The 24,252-nt window shown below is 44.9% G+C and overlaps 2 gene segments (V, D, J or C); both read right to left on the bottom strand.

Annotated features, from left to right (window-relative positions):
- LOC132396183 (Ig gamma-2A chain C region, membrane-bound form-like) overlaps window positions 1-24,252 on the bottom strand; it is a 332,140-nt gene that overhangs the window by 16,576 nt on the left and 291,312 nt on the right.
- LOC132393607 (Ig kappa chain V-VI region NQ5-61.1.2-like) lies at window positions 1,023-1,487 on the bottom strand. The segment is given in 2 exon segments: window positions 1,023-1,345; window positions 1,430-1,487. Coding segments are annotated over 2 exon segments (363 nt in total).

Genomic DNA, 24,252 nt, shown 5'->3' with positions numbered 1-24,252 from the left:
ATGGATAGAGCTGGAGAGGGTCAGTATCCTCTAACTTTCTTGGTGTTATCATTTCAGAGGACCTGTTTTGGGCCCAGCACGTAAGGGCAATTACAAAGAAAGCATGCAGTGCTCCTAATCCTTTAGGAATTTGTGAAGATTTGGTATGATATCTAAAACTTTGACAAACTTCTCTAGATATGTGATGAAGAATGTATTGACTGGCTGCACCACAGCTTAGTATGGAAGCACCAATGCCCTTGAATGGAAAACCTTCAAAAGCTACTGGATATGGGTCAGTCCATCACGCGTAAAGCCTTCCCCAGCATTGAGAGCATCATCACGAAGCGTTATCATAGGAAAGCAACATCCGTCATCAGAGACACCCCACTCCGCATTGCAGGTCGTGTTCTCCTCTCGCTGCTCCCGTCAGGAAGGACATACCGGAGCCTCAGAACTACACCACCAAGTTCAGGAACAGCAGATTCCAGTAGACCGTGCAGAGATTTGTAACAATTATAAGAGCCATTGAGCTCTACAGCACAGAATCAGGCCCTTCGGCCTAACTTGTCCTTACCGAGCAAGTTACCCACGGAAACCAGTCCTGTTTACATGCATTTAACCCGTATTTCTCGGAACCTTTCTTATCCATGTAGATGCCCGAATGACTTTTAAATCTCTGGATGGTTCCTGCCTCTAACTCTTCCTCTGGCAGCTTGTTACCTGTACCCACCGCCCTTTCCCTGAAAAACATACCACACAGGTCTCTTATAGATCTTTCCCCTCTCACTTTAAAACTATCCCCTCTAGTCTGGGCTCTCATACCCTGGGGAAATATTCTCCCATCTCCCTGTTCTCGAGCGACAGGTGTAAATGTATAAACTGTCGAGGACGCTGATCCGGTAACTTCTGTAGAATTGGATAGAGTTCTTTATCCGAAGAAAGGTGATGGAATTTATGGAATAAACTGCGAATTCGCAGAGTCGGAAATGATTCGAAAACCTGACCGAGGAAGAGTTTTTGTCAACGGCACCGGTTGCAGTTTAACTGTGTGGGTCCCAATAGGCACAGTAATAGGTGCCGGAATCCTCTTTCTGGAGACGCTTCACAGTTAGAAAACACTGCTTTAGTTGATCAGCTTGACCAACACCGCTCGCTGTAAATCTGTCATCAATTCCATCGTCGCGCATGTTGCCCCCATTATTATAATAAAGGATCCTGACCGGGAGTTGCCCATCTGGCTGCCGATACCAATGGATGATGTTCGTGTTCGCTGAGCCCAGATCACAGCTCATAGTAGCCGTTTCGCCCTCATGTCGGGTGATGGACATCGGAGACTGTGTCAATTCAGCACCGAGACATCTGCCTGTGGAAAAAGAAATCAAAGTCATAACGTGTTTGAAAGACTGAAACAAACAGAGTGTAAGTGGATGAAAATCAATCAACTAACGGAGAAAAAGTATCACAAAAGCCACGCAACCCAGCCGCATGTTGTTTGTCGAGTTGTGACTGAATGTGACACAGATTCAGATGTGGCCTGGCTAGTTATAAATAACACCACGCTTCACGTCCCACTTTCTGTCAACGTGTCACAGACCACGCCTTCCAACCCATTTGAAAACGACACACTATTACTTCCTCCGCATAAAATGAGATTTTGGTAGAATTGCACAGCAGTTCATTAGGCGAATTTATTTGGGGGGTTCGAACTTGCTCTCGCTTAACATGAAGAAATACGTCACGATAACAGGCCTTTCGGACCAAGAATCCCGGGCCATCCAATTACATCAATGTGATCAATTAACCTGCTAGTTTTCCAGTCCTGAAAAAGGGTTTCAGCCCGAAACGTCGACTATTTACTCTTTTCCATAAATATTGCTTGTCCTGCTGAGTTCCTCCAGCATATTGTGTGTGTTGCTTTGGGCGCCTGCTAACCCGAACGTGTTTTGAACGTGGGAGGAAACCGGAGCAGCCGGAGGAAACCCACGCGGTCACAGGAACAACGTACACATTCCCGCCTAACACCACAGTTGGAGCAAGTGTCTTCAGTGAAGGGAGGGGAGTTACTCGGCACCTTCAGACGGCAGGAGTACATGTTAATAATTCACCCAGATACCCCGGTTTCATCATTTTGGACTTCACTTTGTCTAATCTTTTGTCTCCGGATTCTGTGACAGAGCAAGAGACCGATATCCTCCCCACACACGCTCTTAAAGTGCCGAACCTCGAACTATCTCGCTTCCGCTCCCATCGCTGCGACCGTATTCCCTGTACGTTCCGTTGGGTGGGATGTTTGATGAACCGAATGCCATCTGCAACATGTCTGTGAATTCTTCATCTTTCCCAATTATAATGATTTTAATGATTCCAGCTGGGCAGAACCTGACGTTAAATTATTCGATTACATTAGCTTCCGTTGGAAAATTAGAAAGCACGATATCTATTTGTTTATTTAGCGATAGACTGCAAGGTAGGCCCAGGCACTCCCTAGAAATCGAATAAACCCTAACCTAATCACAGAGCAATTTAGAACTGGGAATTGTAATAGAGTTGTGCTAATTGCTGGGCTACCGTGGTGTCCAGGCAGTGCATGTCCTTTATTTAATGCCCAGGACCCTCTTTCTGTAAACATCTAAGTTGCATAAGTAACCCAAAACTAGTTGCAAACCTCTCCCGCAAACATTCCCGTTAAAATCAACTCATTTGTTAGTGTATTTTTTCTCGGATAACCCCTTTAGGGCAGTTTAGGTTAATCGATTAAGAAGCTTCCTCCGTACATGCTCCGACTGCAATCGCTCTCCCAGCCGTAAGACGGTAAGACATAGAAGCAGGATTAGGCCATTCGATCCATTGAGTCAGCTCGGCCATTGAATCATATCTGTTATGTTTTCCCTCTTAGTCCCATTTATTTTGTCTTTTCCTCGTAACCTATCAGCCTCGGCTTTTTAATAAATTCAATAACTTGGATTTCAATAATTCATAGCCGTTTATGGCAATGGATTTCATAGGTCACTGAAATTCATCCTGGTCTCTGTTCTGAAGAAATGTCCTATTATGAATCTATGTCCTTTAGTCCTGGACATTTCAGATGATCAGATTTCTGAATGGACAATGAAGTCACATGTACTACTTCAGTATTTTTCTTTCTTTGCTCTTTTTCTCTACTTATTTAATTTAATATATATCTTATTGTAATTTATAGTTTTTATTATAAAATGTACAGTAATGCAGCTGCAAAATAACAAGTGTCACGACCTATGCCAGTGATACTAAACCTGATTCTCATTCTATTTTGATTATAGTCTGGACCCCTCGAAATGATTGCCATCATTGCATTTGCCTTCTTCAGTACCAACTCAAACAGCAATTAAGCCTTTCGGGAATCCTGGACCAGAACTCTCAGGTCTTCTTGCATGTTCGGTTTCAGCACTCAATCTGTCTCTGTTTAGAGAACAGTCTGTGCCGTTATTCTTTCTACCAAAGTGCATCACCATACACTTCCCTACACTGTCCCATCTGCCACTTTTTTGTCCATTCTCCTAATCTGTCCCCATCCTTCTGCAGACTTCCTGCCCTCTCTTTTTCTTTTATGCTCTTTGACTTCCCTTCTGTTTCTCTTTACACAGATGCCATCTGTCTATTTGAGTATTTTCAGCATTTTATGTTTTTTATTTCATAGATTCATAGAAACATAGAAAACCTGCAGCACAATACAGTCCCTTCAACCCACAAAGTTGTGCCAAACATGCCCCTACCTTAGAAATTACTAGGCTTACCTATAGCCCTCTATTTCACTAAGCTCCATGTACCTATCTAAAAGTCTCTTAAAAGCCCCTATTGTATTTGCCTCCACCACTGTTGCCAGCAGCCCATTCCACATACTCACCACTCTCTGAGTAAAAAACGTACCCCTGACATCTTCTCTGTACCTACTCCCCAGCAGCCAGCTCCTTAAACCTGTGTCTTCTTGTGGCAACCATTTCAGCCCTGGGAAAAGCCTTTTACTATCCACATGATCAATGCCTCTCATCATCTTGTACACTTCTATCAAGTCACCTCTTATCCTCCTTCACTCCAAGGAGAAAAGGCTGAATTCACTCAACCTATTCTCCTAAGGCATGCTCCTCAATCCAGGCAATCTCCTCTGTGCCCTTTCTATGGTTTCCACATCCTTCCTGTAGTGAGGCGACCAGAACTGAGCACAGTGCTCCAACTGGGGTCTGACCAGGGTCCTATATAGCTGCAACATTACCTCTCGGCTCCTAAATACAATTTAACGATTGATGAAGGCCAATAACCATACTTCTTCTGAATCACAGAGTTAACCAGCGCAGCTGCTTTGAGCATCCTTTGGACTTGGACCCCAAGATTCCTCTGATCCTCCACACTGCCAAGAGTCTTACCATTAACACTACATTCTGCCATCATATTTGACCTGCAAAAATGAACCATTTCACACTTACTTGGGTTGAACTCCATCTGCCACTTCCCTGTCACGCTGTAACCTCTGACAGCCCTCCACACTATCCACAACACCCCCAACCCCAACCTTTGTGTCAACAACAAACTCACCAACCCATCCCCCCACTTTGTCATCCAAGTCATTTATAATAATCACAAAGAGTATAGGTCCCAGAACAGATCCCTGAGGCACCCCGCTGGTGACTGACCTCCATGCAGAATACAACTTGTCTACAACCACCCTTTGCCTTCTGTGGGCAAACCAGTTCTGGATCCACAAAGCAATGTCCCCTTGGATCCCATGCCTTTTTAACTTTCTCAATAAGCCTTGCATGGGGTACCTTGTCAAATGCCTTGTTGAAATCCATATACTGTACACTATATTTAGCTGCAGCTCGACACACCTGGTACAGATATGGCCATCCAGAAGGCTGGGAGACTCCAGCACCCCCCACATCTGACACTGAGCACAGAAAACTGGCCTCACACACATACTACTTCCTTCGAGTAACATACCCTGGATATAGGCCCTTCAGCACAGATGGTTCATGCTAACCTGCTAGATCCAGTTTCTGCATTTGACTCGTGGCCCTTCAAGCCCTTTCCTTCCATGTGCCCATGCAAATACCTCTGAAATATTGCAAATGCACCCGTCTCAACCACTTCCTCAGTCTGCTCACTATCTGTTGCATAAAGATATTATCTTTTAGGTCTCTTTTAAATCTCTTCCCCGTTACCTTGTTTCAGATTTGGATTCTCCAGTCCTGGGGAAAAGGCTAGGACCCCTTTATACCCCTCATGATTCTATAAACTTCTCTGAATTTATGTTCATTTAATTTCTTTCTCTATTGTTCTACCGACAGACCAGTGGGTTTAGAACCTAGTGCAGTGGTGTGCTCCCAATGCATGAGGTGGGAAGTTAGGGAGATGTCTGTACCTGTGATAAGTGCATCCAGTTGCAGCTCTTTACAAACTGTGTTAGGGAATTGGATCTATGGTAGATGACCTTCAGATCATTCAGAAAAATGAGGGGTTGATAGGAGTTACAGAGAGACCGTTACCGCTATGTTGCTAGAAACAGGTAGCTGGGTGATCATCAAGAGTGGGAAAGGGAATTGGCAGTCAGTGCAGAATACCCCTGTGGCCATTACCCCCAGCAAGGTTATCAGTTTAGATTGTTTTATGGAGATAACCTACCACAGGAGGTATATTGCATTCCAGGTGCAGAGGATCAGAGATATCTTGTATTGAGTCCATAGCTATCTTAAGGGGGAGGCTGAGAAGCCTTAAGTCATGGAACTCATTGGTATGAATGATATAAGCAGGAAAAGTGACGGGGACCTGCAAAATGTATTCAGGGAGTTAGGTGCAAAGTTAGAAGACAGGACCTCCAAGGTGGTGACTTCAGGATTGCTATCCATGCTAGTGAGGCAAAAAACAAGGAAGACAGTGCAGTTTAACACGTGGCCAAGCAGATGGTCGATGGGAGAGGGCTTCAGATTTTTTTGATCTCTGCACTCTCTTCCAGGGTAGCTGGGATCCGTGCAAATAGGACAGTTTTCACCCAAACTGGAGAAGGACAAAAATCAATTTAGGAAGGTTTACTGATCCTGCCTAGGGTGGGTGAGAGGTGTTGAAACTAGCGTTTCAGAGGGATAGCATCCAGAGTGGCAGGACAACAATGAAGTGGTTGAGTGAAAATAGATGTTAGGACCACAAGCAAAGATTTTCTGGGTGTTGCTTTGGAATTCCAGCATCTGCGGAATCTCTTGTTTTTAAGCAGAAATGGAAACTGCAAGATTGAGCAGCGTGGACAAATGTTCTGAGTTACTTCTATTGCAAAACAGTGACAGTTTTAGGTAGGCTGATGTACATAGAGAATGGATCCATGCGTGTACTTAAGATGTTGAAACCATTATTGAGACCGGAGGGGCAGGACTGACAGCCCAATGTACTGGCAATCTGCTGACTTAGACATGACAGGGAAGGTGGTATTAAAGCAGGAGGGAGTACTCATACATTACTCATCGTGGATGATGTCAAAGCAATGCTCAGATGACATATGTAAAGCTCATCTGCCAAGGCAATTTCTGTGAATCTATGGATGGCCATGTTAGAACATAGAATAGTAGAGCACATTACAGGCCCTTCAACCCACAATGTTGTGCTGACCCTCAAACCCTGCCTCCCATATAACCCCCCAACTTAAATTCCTCCATGTACCTGTCTAGTGGTCTCTTAAACTTCACTAGTGTATCTGCCTCCGCCACTGTCTCAGGCAGTGCATTCCATGCACCAACCACTCTCTGAGTAAAAAACCTTCCTCTAATATCCCCTTGAACGTCCCTCCCCTTACCTTAAAGCCATGTCCTCTTGTACTGAGCAGTGGTGCCCTGGGAAAGAGGCACTGGCTGTCCACTCTGTCTATTCCTCTTAATATCTTGTACACCTCTATCATGTCTCCTCTCATCCTCCTTCTCTCCAAACAGTAAAGCCCTAGCTCCCCTAATCTCTGATCATAATCCATACTCTCTAAACCAGGCAGCATCCTGGTAAATCTCCTCTGTACCCTTTCCAATGCTTCCACATCCTTCCTATAGTGCAGTGACCAGAACTGGACACAGTACTCCAAGTGTGGCCTAACCAGAGTTTTATATTGCTGCATCATTAACCCACGACTCTTAAACTCTATCCCACGACTTATGAAAGCTAACACCCCATAAGCTTTCTTAAATACCTGTGAGGCAACTTTCAGGGATCTGTGGGCATGTACCCCCAGATCCCTCTGCTCCTCCACACAACCAAGTATCCTGCCATTTACTTTGTATTCTGCCTTGGAGTTTGTCTTTCCTAAGTGTACCACCTCACACTTCTCCATGTAGAACTCCATCGGCCACTTCTCAGCCCACTTCTGTATTGTATCAATGTCTCTCTGCAACCTTCGACAATCCTCTACACTATCTACAACACCACCAACCTTTGTGTCATCTGCAAACTTGCCAACCCACCCTTCTACCCCCACATCCAGGTCATTAATAAAAATCACAAAAATTAGATGTCCCAGAACGGATCCTTATGGGAAACCACTAGTCACAACCCTCCAATCTGAATGTACTCCCTCCACCACGACCCTCTGCCTTCTGCAGGCAAGCTTCAAACTTCCTTGGATCCCATGCCTTCCGAGTGTCTGAATAAACCTTTCGTGTGGAACTTTGTCAAATGCCTTACTAAAATCCATGTAGATCACATCCACTGCACTACCCTCATCTATATGCCTGGTCACCTCCTCAAAGAACTCTATCAGACTTGTTAGAGATGATCTCCCCTTCTCAAAGCCATGCTGACTGTCCCTGATCAGACCATGATTCTCTAAATGCCCATAGGTCCTATCTCCAGGAATCTTTTCCAATAGCTTTCCCATCACAGATGTAAGGCTCACTGGTCTGTAATTACCCAGACTATCCCTACTACCTTTTTTGAATAAGGGGATAACATTCGCCTCTCTCCAATCCTCTGGTACCATTCCCATGGGCAATGAGGACATAAAGATCCTAGCCAGAGGCTCAACAATCTCTTTCCTCACCTCTTGGAGCAGCCTGGGGAATATTCCGTCAGGCCCCGGGGACTTATCTGTCCTAATGTACTTTAACAACTCCAACACCTTCTCTCCCTTAATATCAACATGGTCCAGAACATCAACCTCACTCATATTGTCCACACCGTCATCAAGTTCCCTCTCATTGGTGAATACCGAAGAGAAGTATTCATTGAGGACCTCACTCACTTCCACAGCCTCCAGGCACATCTTCCCACCTTTATCTCGAATCAGTCCTACCTTCACTCCTGTCATCCTTTTGTTCTTCACATAATTGAAGAATGCCTTGAGGTTTTCCCTTACCCTACTCGCCAAGGCCTTCTCATGCCCCTTTCTTGCTACCCTATATTCCTCAATAGACCCATCTGATCCTTGCTTCCTAAACCTCATGAATACTGCCTTCTTCCACCTGACTAGATTTTCCACCTCACTTGTCATGTTAATGGGACTTTATAGACCTTCCAATAGTCAACAGGATTTGGATGAACCAATTCATAGGGAGATAGCAGACAGTGGCAAGCAATATAAAGTTGTGACAGGAACACATAGAAAATGCAAGAGAAAGTCAGCAACCACGGAAAAGAATAAACAGTAAATGTTTTTGGCCAAGACCCTTCATCAGGACTCATGAAGGGTCCTGATGAAAGGTTCTGGCCTGAAGGATTACGCTTTATTCCTTCTCAGGGAAACCTAACCTATAGACTATAAGACCATAAGATATAGGAGTAGATGTAGGCCATTTGGTCCATCGAGTCTACACCTCCATTCATTAATGGACTGATCCAATTCTTCCAGTCATCCCCACTCCCCTGCCATCTCCCTACACCCTTTGATGCCCTACCTAATCAAGAACCTATCTATCTCTGCCTTCAATGCACCCAGTGACTTGGCCTCCACAGCTACTCATGGCAACAAATTTCACAGATTTACCCCCCTCTGAGCAAAGTAATTTCTCTGCAACTCTGTTTTAAATGGATGTCCTTCAATTGCTAAGTTGTGCTCTCATGTCCTAGACTCCCTTACCATGGGAAATAATTTTGTCATATCTAATCTGTTCAGGCCTTTTAACATAAGGAATATTTCTATGAGATCCCCTCATGCTCCTGAACTCCAGGGAATACAGCCCAAGAGCTGCCAGACATTCCTTATAGGGTGACCCTTTCGTTCCTGGAATCATTCTCATATAAGTCATTTTTGCAGTACCTCATGAGTTCCTGCAGAACTTTTTACGTGTTACTCTAGATTTTAAGCAACTGCAGAATTTCTGGTGTTTAGGTTGAGATAGTGGGTGATTTTAACTTTCTGCATATTGATTGGGACTCCCATACGTAAAAGATCCGGACAAAATGGCGTTTGTCAAATGTGTTCAGGAATGTTTCATTACTAATTTGCAGAGGTCCCAACTAGAGAAAGCACAATACTGGATCTCTTTTTGAGAAATGAGATAGGGCAGGTGACAGAAGTAAGTATAGTAAAATACTTTGTATATACTGATCATAATTCCATAGACATCAAAATAATTATGGAGATTGGATAGGATTGGTTTTCAGGTTAAGATTCTGAACTGGAGGATGACCAATTTGATGGCATATGAAGCAATCTGTCAGGTGTAGATTTGGGACAGGCTGTTTTCTAACAAAGAGATGCTGGCAAGTGTGTGGCCCTGAACAGTAAAGTACTGAGAGTACATAATGTCTATATTTCTATTAGGATAAAAAGCAAGGCTGGAAGGTTGAGAGAACCTTATTTATCAGGGGATATTGAAGGCCTGGTAAAGATAAAGGGAACACATATTGGGTATGGGCAGCTAGTGTTGAATGGGGCACTGGAGGAAAATAAGACATGCAAGTGAATACAAGTGAAAGATCAGGAAGGCTGAAAAGGGATAAGTGGTTGCTCTAGCAGACAAGGTGAACCAGAATCCAAGGGTTCCATAGGAACATTAGGAGCAAGAGGATAGCAAGGGACAAAATTGGTCCTGTTGAAAATCAAGCTGGCTATGTATGCATGGAGGTAAAATAAATGGGGTAAATATTAACTTTTTCATTGTGTTTGCATTTACTTAGGACACACACATATTCCATAGAATCTGGCAAAATAGTAGAGGTCATAGACCATGTTCTGATTACAGAAGAGGAGGTGCTTGTGTCTTGAGACAAATTTAGGGTGTATAAATCCCAAAGGCCTGACGAGGTGTCCTCTCCAACCTTGTGGGACGCTAGTGCAGAAATTACAGGGGCCCTAGCAGTAATATTTAAAACATCCTTAGCCATGGGTGAGGTACCTGACGATTAGAGGGCAGCTAATGTTTGAGAATGGTTCTATTAATAAACAGGTAACTAGAGCCTGGTGAACCTGACATTAATCATGGGTGAATTATCTGAACGTTTTCTCATGGATAGGACGTACATGTACCAGTGTTTGCAAAGACAGGTCCTGATAAGAGATAAGTAAAATGGCTCAATGCTTGGCAAGACACGTCAAACCAATTTATAGAGATTTTTGTTAAAGTAAGTTACTAAGAAGTTTGATAAAGGGAATGCCATGGTCTTTAGCAAGGCCTTTGATAAATTACTACATGGCAGACTCGTCAAGAAGATTAAGTCGCTTGACATTGAGGATGAAGAAGTCAGTTGCATTCAATGTTGGCTTAGTGGAAGAAGCCAGAGAATGGTGGTTAATATTTAACAAAAAGTATACTACAGATGCTCAACTGTCTGCCATGGACCTCTCTTACACTTCATTCTCCGCCGAATTCACGCCTCCAACCGCCGTCTCTTCTCTTTCCTCACATCCCGTCCAAGAAGGATCACAAGCTCGCCCGCCTCCAGCCCGGACCCCGACCTCTCGGACTTCAACTTCTCAGACCTTCGGCAGTCTGAAGACCCATCCGCCTCTGACTCTAACTCCCATTGGAACCACAGTATTCAGAACATGGGCATCAGCCCCCAGCGCGCCATGGACTCACTCGCTTCTGATTCGGACCTCAGTTCTGGCGCCCTGCAGGCCACAGACTCCGACACCCCCAGCTCTAGATCCAGCTCGGACCGAAGTCCTGGCCCTATCCAGACCGGGACCGCTCTTACTGCCGCTGGGTCCTACCACTTGTCTTATTCCTCTACTACCCCCTATCCTCCCAGTGACTCCCAACCCTCCCTCCACCCCTCATCTCCCCTCCATTCCTCTGATCCCTCATCCTCCCCTCAGCCCGCTCTCCCTGAACATCCCAACCCCCACCTCCCAACTGAGACCTCTCACTCTTTACCTTTCTCTGACCCCAACCCCAAACCTCGCCATGACTTCACCATCCCCTCTGACCTTCCCCTCTCTGAGGCAGAGTATTCTGTGCTTAGCAAGGGCCTCACCTTTGTCCCCCTCCGTCCACACCTCAGTGAGTTCTGTGCCCGGCATGACGCCGAACTCTTCTTCTGTCGCCTACGTCTCAGAGCCTACTACTTTAACAAGGACTCCCCTCCCTCTGTTGATGACCCCTTCTCCCGTCTTCAACCCTCTTCCTGGACACTCCCACCGGGCCTTCTACCTGCACTCGATCTTTTCATCTCCAACTGTTGCCGAGACATCAACCGTCTGTAACCCCCTGGGTTGCCTCAGGCTGGCTCAGCTCGTTTCGTCTAGGGGAAGCAGCCTTCAGCCCCGCCAAACTGGTTAATCAGCTGGTGTGGATGCTGTGTGATGTCCCCGCCTCGCCCAAAAACAGACAGTACACCATATGCGATTAAATGAGTACTATTTATAAAGGTTACTATAACTAAGTGATTAATAACGATACAGTATATATGAAGAGAAAAAAAATAAAGAAAAGGCGCCAAACTTATCAAAGTCCAAACCACTTTGTGCTCAACCGTTGGAGCTCAATTTCTTAAGTCTTCTGGCCACCATTCGATCCCCTCCGAACTCCTCGACTCGCAGCTCAGGACCCTCCGAGTGATCAACCAAGCACATCTAGCTTTATCCCCCCTCCTCGGAGTACCTCCCGGCCTCGGACCCCCTCTTGGGGTCCGTTCCTCGCCCAACTTACAGCATTGCATTCTCTCTCTCGACCCCCTCGCGCCGATCTGCCCAAAAGCCCGTCAACCAAAGCTTACAGACTCAGAAGAAAGAACATTAATCCGCATTTGGTTTACAAAGGAATACCATTCTCATGATCAGTAAATTGTAACAAACAAGCTTCCAGCACTCTCTCGCAACAAAGAAACATTCCTGCTTTTAACAAACAAAGAACAGTACCAAAGTTCCCAACAGTACCAAAGGAAAAAAAAGAAACCCCCTTTACACGTCTCAACTTCACCACTCCTCTATTCTGTTCCAACCTCACTCCCTCTGAACGCACTGCCCTCCACTCTCTCTGCACTAATCCTAACGTCACCATCAAACCCACAGACAAAGGTGGTGCCGTAGTAGTCTGGCGGATGGACCTCTACCTCACTGAGGCCAAACGGCAGCTCTCTGACACCTCCTCTTACTTACCCCTGGAACAGGACCCCATCAAAAATCATCAAACCATTGTCTCCTGTACCATCACCGCCCTTATCAACTCTGGAGACCCTCCATCCTCAGCCAAAAAACTCATAATTTCCACACCCTGCATTGCTCGGTTTTACCTCCTCTCCAAGATTCATAAGCCTGACTGTCCTGGTAGGCCCATAGTTTGGGCCTGCTCCTGCCCCGCCGAACTTGTATCTGCCTACCTGGACTCCATTTTGTCACCCATAGTTCAGTTGCTCCCTACCTATATCCGGGATACATCCCATGCCCTCCACCTCTTCAATAACTTCCAGTTCTCCGGTCCCGACCGCTTCATTTTCACCATGGATGTCCAATCCTTATACAGTTCAATTCCCCATCAAGAAGGCCTCAAAGCCCTCCGCTACTTTCTTGACAAAGGACCTCATCAGTTCCCCAACACCACCACACTCCTCCGGTTGGCGGAACTGGTACTCACACTTAATAGCTTCTCTTCAGGCTCTTCCCACTTTCTTCAGACCAAGGGTGGAGCTATGGGCACTCACATGGGGCCCAGCTATGCCTGCCTCTTCGTGGGTTATGTGGAACAGTCTATGCTCCAAATCTATACTGGTACTGCTCCCCAACTTTTCCTTCACTACATTGACGACTACATTGGTGCTACTTCCTGCAGCCATGCTGAGCTCGTCAATTTCATCAACTTTGCCTCTAACTTCCACTCAGCCCTCAAATTCACTTGGTCCATCTCGGACACTTCTCTCCCCTTTCTCGATCTCTCAGTCTCCATCTCTGGAGCCAGACTGTCCACTGACATCTTCGATAAACCCACTGACTCCCATAACTACCTCGACTATATCTCTTCCCGCCCTGCCAAATGTAAAAATGCATTTTCCCAGTTCCTATTCCTATTCCTATTCCCAGTTCCTCCGTTTCCGCTGCATCTGTTCCCAGGATGAGGCTTTCTGTTTCAGGACATCCCAAATGTCCTCTTTCTTTAAGAATCGTGGTTTCCCTTCTGCTGTTATCAATGATGCCCTCACCCGCATCTCCTCCATTTCCCGCACTTCGGCCCTCAACCCATCCTCCCGTCACCAAAACAGGGACTATGTTCCCCTTGTCCTCACCTACCACCCCACCAGCCTCAGGATCCAGCATATTATCCTCTGCAACTTCCGCCACCTTCAACAGGACCCCACCACTAAGGACATCTTGCCCTCTCTACCGCTCTCTGCTTTTCGCAGGGATCGTTCCCTCCGCGACTGCTTGGTCCACACGTCCCTCCCCACAGATCTCCCACCTGGTACTTATCCCTGCAAGCGCAGGTGCTACACCTGTCCCTATACTTCCTCTCTTACCACCATTCAGGGCCCCAAACAGTCCTTCCAGGTGAGGCAACACTTCACTTGTGAGTCTGTTGGGATAATCTATTGCATCTGGTGCTCCCAGTGTGGCCTCCTCTACATTGGCGAGACCCGACGCAGATTGGGGGACCGCTTCGTCGAGCACCTACGCTCCGTCCGCCACAACAGACAGGATCTCCCGGTTGCCACCCACGTCAACTCTGCTTCACATTCCCATTCGGATATGTCCATACATGGCCTCCTCTACTGCCATGATGAGGCCAAACCCAGGTTGGAGGAGCAACATCTCATATACCGTCTGAGTAGTCTCCAGCCCCTTGGTATGAATATCAAATTCTCCAACTTCCGGTAATTCCCTCCCTCTCTCTTCCCCCATCCCAATTTCCTGAGCTATCTCTACTCCCTTTCTTGAATAAAGGAACAACATTCGCAACCCTCCAATCCTCCGGAACCTCTCCCATCCCCATTGATGATGCAAAGATCATAGTCAGAGGCTCAGCAATCTGCTCCCTCACCTCCCACCATAGCCTGGGGTACAACTCATCTGCTCCTGGTGACTTATCCAACTTGATGCTTTCCAAAAGCTCCAGCACATCCTCTTTATTAATATCTACATGCTGAAGCTTTTCAGTCTGCTGAAAGTCATCACTACAATCACCAAGATCCTTTTCCATAGTGAATACTGAAGTATTCATTAAGTACTTGTGCTATTTCCTCGGGTTCCATATACACTTTCCCACTGTCGCACGTGATAGGTTCTATTCTTTCACGTCTTATCCTCTTGCTCTTCACATACTTGTAGAATGCCTTGGGATTTACCTTAACCTTGCCTGCCAAGGCCTTGTCATGGCCCCTTTTGGCTCTCCTAATTTCCTTCTTAAGCACCTTCCTATTAGCCTTTTAATCTTCTAGATCTCTAACATTACCTAGCCATCTGAACCTTTTGTAAGCTTTTCTTTTCTTCTTGACCAGATTTATTACAGCCTTTGTACACCATGCTTCCTGTACCCTACCATAACTTCCCTGTCTGATTAGAACGTACCTATGCAGAACTGCACACAAATATCCCCTGAACATTTGCCACATTTCTTCTGTACTTTTCCCTGAGAAAATCTGTTTCCAATTTAATCCTCCAATTTCCTTCCCAATAGCCTGATAATTCCCCTTACTCCAATTAAACGCTTTTGTAACTTGTCTGTTCCTATGCCTCTCCAATGCTATTGTAAAGGAGACAGAATTATGATCACTATCTCCTAAATGCTCTCCCACTGAGAGACCTGACACCTGACCAGCTTCATTTCCCAATACCAAATCAAGTACAGCCTCTCCTCTTGTAGACTTATCTACATATTGTGGCAAGAAACCTTCCTGAAATCACCTAAGAAACTCCACCCCATCTAAACCCTTGCGCTAGGGAAATTAAAATCTCCCATCACGACAACGCTGTTATTATTACATTGTTATGAAACCCGTAACTGGGTCACTTACCAGCAAAGATAGAGAGGTCCGTTGAAGTCTGATGGTACTATTTTTAACAGTATTTATTAGTAAAAATACACAAAAATAATATCAATGCAAACATACAGATAATAGACGTCGTCTATACTAAATCTAAAAGTACGGGTATAATAATAATCAATAAGAAATACGCTCTATCGTTGTCTAGGAGATAATGTATTGTCCGATGGAAATATAAAAGTCACTCAGTTCATGCAGGCTGCAGCCTTGGGTTGGAGAGAGAGAGAGATTTGGAGAAACTTGCCAATTCCTTTTATAATTTCGATCCATCAGAGTCTCGTTAGTGTGGCCGTTCACTTGTGGCCTCTCCTTTAGCTAAGCCGTTCTTCCGTGATGAGCCCGCTACCCTGGCAAGGGAGGACGTACACGGGTCCTCACTGGCGTTCGCTATAAAACACTGTCACTGGCTTTCCAGCGTTTCTCCTGGTGCATCTAAACCCTCTTTTATCCTTACTCACGGGGTCTCAGATGTCAATCAGGTTGGGATGATGCAATCCCTCAACCAGCCCACTCTGATCATCCCCTGAGGGCTTCAATGAATAATACAGTACTCAATACACCATTCCGTCTCCAAGAGACAATAGCCGTTATCAGGGGTTTTTGTTTCATGGAGGCTAGGACACATTCCAAAACTTGAGGATTCTGCGTGTCTCTCTCTCATTTCCTGGGTCCCAGACCCGAATTAATAGCGATCTTGCAATTCTCAAACAGGAGGGGGCAACTTTGTACCCTTCAGCCCCTCAGAGTTGTGGCACATTCATAACACCCCCTTCCCTCAAAGATTTTTACCATCGGTAATTTTCAACTTCAAACAGTTCTGCCAAACCAGACAGATCATCCATGTCCAACCCTGGACCTTTTAACAGCCTTATCTGTTTCTCATCTTTACTTCATGCCTCTATAAATTTTGTCCTGGCTAAGAGCAGGACTACCTCCTCTCCCTTACTCTCTTTCACTTTCCTATTCTCTGTTTTACCACCCTCTAAACCCTCTTGGTACAGGGTCAGTAAAAACGTCTTAGCCAAATCGATACTGGCCGGATTTAAACTGGTCTCGTTCTCAGCTGCCTTTCTCGACAAGCTGCGAGTGGTCGCGCATGCGGGATAGATCTTGGAATCTAGGGGCGGGACCTCAACACTTACAGGCTGGCTCGTCAGCTCCATGGCCGACTAAATGTCACCACCAGCTAAATCGTTACCTAGAAGGATGTCTACGTCAGTTCTCGTGAATTCTGATCGCACCCCTATTTCAACTGGTCCAGATACCAGCTCACAATTTATAATGATCCTATGCAAGGGCACTGCTTCTGTACCTTTCCTATGCCTCTCAAAGCCACCTCTCCAGTCTTGCAACCAAAATCCAGTACCTTACTGCTAATCAATGACAGTTCAGCTCCCGTGTCTCCACATCCACACTGGAACTGGTGTGTCTCCCTCTCTCACAGACACAGTTCCTTCTGAAATACATTTCTCAGACCCTTCTCGTACTCTGTCTACCTGGGGCTCTCTCGTCGATTTACTGATCACCACAGCACATCCTATAGGGACTGCTGCTTTCCATTTTCCTGTCTCCTTCCTCGGAGCAAGGCACTTAGATGCAATATGACCCACCTTTCCACAATGAAAACAGGTCAAACCAGGACCTCTCCTGCCATCTTGCCTTTCCTCCTCCTCAATTTTACCACTAGCTCCTGGCTGAATCTCTGCCTCAGCCTACGGGCTTTCTCTACCATTCCCACAGTCTCTCTGGTAACTTTTATTTGAGGAAAACTTTGTCTCGTGGGTTAGGGCATATTCGTCTGCGAACCTAGCAAATTCAGAGATGGACTTATTCTGCTTCTCATTCAAATACATCCAGATATCATCCAAAACACAACCTTTAAATTCCTCAATCAGAATTAACTCCCTGAGATGCCAAAAATCTTCTTCCACTATTTCTGCTGCACACCAACGATCCAAGAGCACACCCTTCTCATAGGCAAACTCGGTATACGTCTGATTCCACCCTTTCTTTAAATTTCTGAACTTTTGTCTATAGGCCTCAGGTACCAATTCGTAGGTCTGAAGAATGGCCTCCTTTACTTTCTCATAATTCTCAGACTCCTCCTCCTCCATGGACAACGCCACATATGCCCGTTGTGCCTTCCCTTTTAACACACTTTGTAACAACACCACCCACTGCTCTTTGGGCCACTTCTGACTCACTGCCACCTTTTCAAAATGCAAGAAATAACTATCAACATCCGTCTCCTCGAATGGAGGTACTAACCTAAACTCCCAACTAACATTAAACCACACCTCTCGGTCTGACCCTTGAGCTCTTTGCTCTTGCCTTAACTTCTCCATGTCCAAGTCATGTTGCCTCTGTTTCTCTTTCTCCCTTTGGTTCTCAGTTCTTTCCCTCTCCTTTTCAGCTCTCTCCTTCTCGTTTTCAGCTGCTTCCAGCTGTTTTAACTGAATTTCATGCTCCCTTTGTTTCTCAGCTCTTTCCTGCTCCCTCTTCACCTCTAACTTCTTAGCTGGAGCGCATACTCCTTTTCCTTTTTAGCTGCTTCCAGCTGCTTTAACTTAATTTCATGTTCCAACCTTAATTTCTCCAACTTTAACTGAGCCGTCCCACTAGATGGTGCCTTTTCAGGGATATTTTCCAATACCTCAGCAGAAAACACATTCTTCACAATATAATACTGAGTTATGGCCCTCCGCACCTCCCGCTTTTTCATTGACAACCTCACCTCTGTGAGGTTTAGTCCTTTCACAATATTTATCAAGTCTGACTTTGTGGCAGCCTCTAGCGCCTCCAGAGTCGGGTTTTCTATAAATTCATCCACGTCCATCTTTGCTGGTTTCCCGTCTGGTTACCCACACAACCAGACCCACATTTGGACTTAATAAAAAAGCCCGATTCACTGGCCCTCCAATTTGGATCAAATCTCGAGAAGAGGCCCCCACTTTGTTACGAACCCCGTAACTGGGTCACTTATCAGCAAAGATAGAGAGGTCCGTTGAAGTCTGATGGTGCTATTTTTAACAATATTTATTAGTAAAAATACACAAAAATAATATCAATGCAAACATACAGATAACAGACGTCATCAATACTAAATCTAAATGTGCGGGTATAATAATAATCAATAAGAAATATGCTCTATCGTTGTCTAGGGGATAATGTATTGTCTGATGGAAATATAAAAGTCACTCACTTCATGCAGGCTGCAGCCTTGGGTTGGAGAGAGAGAGAGATTTGGAGAAACTTGCCAATTCCTTTTATAATTTCGATCCGTCAGAGTCTCGTTAGTGTGGCCGTTCACTTGTGGCCTCTCCTTTAGCTAAGCCATTCTTCCGTGATGATCCCGCTATCCTGGCAAGGGAGGACGTACACGGGTCCTCACTGGCGTTCGCTATAAAACACTGTCACTGGCTTTCCAGCATTTCTCCTGGTGCATCTAAACCCTCTTTTATCCTTACTCACGGGGTCTCAGATGTCAATCAGGTTGGGATGATGCAATCCCTCAACCAGCCCACTCTGATCATCCCCTGAGGGGCTTCAATGAATAGTACAGTACTCAATACACCATTCCATCTCCAAGAGACAATAGCCATTATCAGGGGTTTTTGTTTCACGGAGGCTAGGACACATTCCAAACCTTGAGGATTCTGTGTGTCTCTCTCTCATTTCCTGGTTCCCAGACCCGGATTAATAGCGATCTTGAGATTCTCAAAAAGTAGTGGGGGGGTGACTTTGTACCCTTCGGCCCCTCAGAGTTGTGGCACATTCGTAACAACATCTTTCCAGGATCTGTTTCCCTACCTGTTCCTCGATATCCCTGTTACTATTGTGCAGCCTATAAAAACACCCTGTAATGTTATTGACCCCTTCCTGTTCCTAACCTCCACCCACAGAGACTCCATAACAATCCCTCCATGGCGTCCACCTTTTTTGCAGCCGTGACACTATCTCTGATCAACAGCGCCATGCCAGCACATAATACCTCCAAGAAGTGATCCATGTTCTAAGCTCATATGGATTGTTCACAACACTCCTTGTATTAAAATAGACACATATCAAACCTTCAGTCTGGGCACGTCCCTTCTCTATCACCTGGATATCCTCCCTCTCGCACTGTCTACAAGCTTCCTCTATTTGTGAGCTAACCTCCTCTTCCCCAGTCACTTCAGTTCAGTTCCCACCCCCAACAATTCTAGTTTAAACTCTCCCCAGTAGCCTGAGCAAACATCCCCACCAGGATATTGGTGCCCCTGGGATTCAAGTGCAACCTGTCCTTTTTGTACAGGTCACACCTTCCCAAAAGAGGTCCCAGTGATCTGGAATTCTGAATCCCTGTTCCCTGCTCCAATCACTCGGCCATGCATTTATCCTCCACCTCATCCTATTTCTATTCTCACTGTGAGGTGGTACAGGCAGCAATCCTGAGATTATAACCTTTGCGGTCCTGCTTCTCAACTTCCTTCCTAACTCCCTGTAGTCTTTTTTCAGGACCTCTTCCCTTTTCCTACCTAGATGTCATTGGTACCAATATGTACCACAACCTCTGGCTGTTCCCCCTCCCACTGCAAGGTATCTTGGATGAGATCCAAAACATCCGGGACCATGGCACCTCGGAGGCAAACTACCATCTGAGTTTCTTTCTTGTGTCCACAGAATTGCCTGTCTGACCCCCTAACTATAGTCCCCTAACACTACTGTCTTCCTCTTCCCTTCCTTTCCCTTCTGAGCTATAGGGCCAGACTCTTTGCCAGCGGCACGACCACTGCCGCTTCCCCCAGGTACGCTGTTCCCCTCAACAGTACTGAAACAGGAGAACTTATTGTCAAGGGGTACAGCCACAGGGGTACTCTCTAGTACCTGACTCTTCCCCTTCCTCTCCCGACTGTGACCCACCTGTCTGTCTCACGTGGCCCTGGTGTGACCACCTGCCTATAACTCCTTTCCATCACCTCCTCGCTCTCGTTGACCAGGTGAAGGTTATCGAGCTGCCCCTCCAGGTCCCTAACTCAGTCACTCAGGAGCTGCAGCTCGACACACCTGGTGCAGATACGGCCGTCCGGGAGGCTGGGAGACTCCAGGACCCACCACATCTGACACTGAGCACAGAAAACTGGCCTCTCACACATATCACTTCCTTAGAGTATCATAGCCTGGATTTAGGCCCTTCAGCCCAGATGGTCCATGCTAACCTGCTAGATCCAGTTGCTGCATTTGACTCGTGGACCTTCGAGCCCTTTCCTTCCATATGCCCATGCAAATATCTCTGAAATATTGCAAATGCACCCGTCTCAACCACTTCCTCAGGCACCTCACCATCCTCTGGATAAAGAAATTAACTTTTAGGTCTCGTTTAAATCTCTTCCCTGTTACCTTGTTTCAGATTTGGATTCTCCAATCCTGGGGAAAAGGCTATGATCCTTTTATACCCCTCACGATTTTATAAACTTCCCTGAGTTTAAGTTCATTTAACTTCTTTCTCTATTGTTCTACCGACAGACCAGTGGGTTTAGAACTTAGAGCAGTGGTGTGCTCCCATTGTATGAGGTAGGAAGTTAAGGAGATGTCTATATCTGTGATAAGTGCATCAAGTTCCAGCTCTTTACAAACTGTGTTAAGGAAGTGTATCTATGCTAGATGACCTTCAGATCATTCAGAAAAAAGAGGGGTTGATAGGAGTTACAGAGAGACTGTTACCCCTGTGTTGCTAGAAACAGGTAGCTGGGTGATCATCAAGAGTGGGAAAGGGAATTGGCAGTCAGTGCAGAATATCCCTGTGGCCATTACCCCCAGCAAGGTTATCAGTTTAGATTGTTTTAGGGAGATAACCTACCGCAGGAGGTATATTGCATTCCAGGTGTAGTGGATCAGAGATATCTTGTATTGAGTCTATAGCTATCTTAAGGGGGAGGCTGAGAAGCCTTAAGTCATGGAACTCATTGGTATGAATGATATAAGCAGGAAAAGTGACGGGGACCTGCAAAATGTATTCAGGGAGTTAGGTGCAAAGTTAGAAGACAGGACCTCCAAGGTGGTGACTTCAGGATTGCTATCCATGCTAGTGAGGCAAAAAGCAAGGAAGACAGTGCAGTTTAACACGTGGCCAAGCAGATGGTCGATGGGAGAGGGCTTCAGATTTTTTTGATCTCTGCACTCTCTTCCAGGGTAGCTGGGATCCGTGCAAATAGGACAGTTTTCACCCAAACTGGAGAAGGACAAATATCAATTTAGGAAGGTTTACTGATCCTGCTTAGGGTGGTGTGAGGTGTTGAAACTAGCGTTTCAGAGGGATAGTATCCAGAGTGGCAGGACAACAATGAAGTGGTTGAGTGAAAATAGATGTTAGGACCACAAGCAAAGATTTTCTGGGTGTGGAATTGTAGCATCTGCGGAATTTCTTGTTTTTAAGCAGAGATGGAAACTGCAAGATTGAGCATGGTGGATAAATGTTCTGAGTTGCATCTATTGCAAAATGGGGACAGTTGTAGATGAGGCTGAAGTACAGAGAGAATGGATCCATGCGTGTACTTATGATGTTGAAACCATTATTGAGACATGTTGACCGGAGCGGCAGGACTGACAGCCCAATGTACAGGCAAGCCGCTGATTTAGACATGACAGAGAAGGTGTTATTAAAGAGGGAGGGAACTCATACATTACTCAGCAGGGATGATATCAAGCAATGCTCAGATGACATATGGAAAGCTCATCTGCCAAGGCAATTTCCGTGAATCTGGGAATAAAAAATGGATGACCGTGTTAATGGAACTTTACAGACCTTCCAATAGTCAACAGGATTTGGAAGAACAAATTCATAGGGAGATAGCAGACAGTTGCAGGAAATATAAAGAGCAGGTGACAGAAGTGAGTATAACAATGTACTTTGTATATAGTGATCATAATTCCATAGACTTCAAAATAATTATGGAGATAGGATAGGATTGGTTTTCAGGTTAAGATTCTGAACTGGAGGATGACCAATTTGATGGCATATGAAGCAATCTGTCAGGTGTGGATTTGGGATAAGCCATTTTCTAACAAAGTGATGCAGGCAAGTGCGTGGCCTTGAACAGTAAAGTACTGAAAGTACATAATGTCTATATTTCTATTAGGATAAAAAACAAGGCTGGCAGGTTGTGGGAACCTTATTTATCCTGGGATATTGAAGACCTGGTAAAGATAAAGAGAACACATATTGGGTATGGGCAGCTACTGTTAAATGGGGCACTGGAGGAATATAAGACATGCAAGTGAATACAAGTGAAAGATCAGGTAGGCTGAAAAGGGATAAGTGATTGCTCTAGCAGACAAGGTGAACCAGAATCCAAGGGTTCCATAGGAATGTTAGGAGCAAGAGGATAGTAAGGGGCAAAATTGGTCCTGTTGAAAATCAAGTTGGCTATGTATACACGGAGCTAAAATAGATGGGGAAAAATATTAAATTTTTCTTCGTGTTTGCATTTACTCAGGAGACACATATATATCATAGAATCTGGCAAAATATTAGAGGACATAGACCATGTTCTGATTACAGAAGAAGAGGTGCTTGTGTCTTGAGACCAATGTAGGGAGAATAAATCCCAAAGGCCTGATGAAGTGTCCTCTCCAAACTTGTGGGCCCTGGCAGTAATACTTAAAACATCCTTAGGCATGGGTGAGGTAATGGAGTACTGGAGGGCACCTAACATTTGAGATAGTTCTATGAATAAACAGGTAATTAGAGCCTGGTGAACCTGATATTAGTCATGGGTGAATTATCGGAAGGTTTTCTCATGGATAGGATGTACCTGTACCAGTGTTTGGATAGACACGACCTGATAAGACATAAGCAATATGGCTTCATGCATGGTAAGTCATATCTAACAAATTTATAGAGATTTTTTTAAGGAGGCTACCAAGAAGTTTAATGAAGGGAATGCAGTGGTCTTTAGAAAGGCCTTTGATGAATTACTACATGGCAGAGTCGTCAAGAAGATTAAGTCCTTGGCATTCAGAATGAAGTAAAGTTATATCTTGAGTTCCAAGAATACCAAAGAGAGCAGTAAGAGGATTAGGTTCAAAGTTAGTGTTAAAAAGTTGAGAAAAAGTAGAAAATACATCTTTCCAAAATTTTCCTAAGCTGGGACATAACCAAAACATATGAATTAATGAAGCATTGGCTGAATTACATTTGTCACAAGTTGGACAAATATCAGAATAAAAACAGGATAATTTCTCTTTAGACAAATAGGCTGTATGTACCACTTTAAACTTTAGCAAAGAATGGCGAGCGCAAAAAGATGACTTATTCACTAATCTCAAAATGGCATTCCAATCTTCATCAGAGATTTGCACATTCAGATCACGTTTCCAAGCTTGCCTAAAATTATGTAAAGAAAGCTGCTTAAACATAAGCAGTTTATTATATATATTAGAGATTGATCCATCAAAAAAACGTTTCAAATTTACAATATCGTCTAAGAGATTCTTATCTGAACTTGAAAGAAATGTAGCCAATTGAGAACGCAGAAAATCTCTAATTTGAAGGTAACCATCAACATGAGTTTGGGGTAAACCAAATTTGATAGACAACTGCTCAAATGATGCTAAGTTACCATCAACGAATAAATCCAAAAATTGTCGAATACCCAATGTATTCCATTCTATAAAAACTTTATCAGTAGTAGAGGGTAGAAATAAATAATTACAAAGAATGGGACTAGAAAGGGAAAAACGAGACAAACCAAAAAACTTCCTAAATTGCAACCAGATTCTCAAAGTGTGTTTGAGAACTTGGTTATCAGTAATTTTACTGAAGGGTAAAGGAAGAGAATATCCAAGAAGAGAAATGATTGAGGCATTTTTAAC

This window comes from Hypanus sabinus, chromosome 1, assembly GCF_030144855.1.
Source record: "Hypanus sabinus isolate sHypSab1 chromosome 1, sHypSab1.hap1, whole genome shotgun sequence".
Classification (NCBI taxonomy): domain Eukaryota; kingdom Metazoa; phylum Chordata; class Chondrichthyes; order Myliobatiformes; family Dasyatidae; genus Hypanus; species Hypanus sabinus.
Note: the sequence above shows the minus strand (reverse complement) of the source record. Positions and strands in the feature narration are given on the sequence as shown.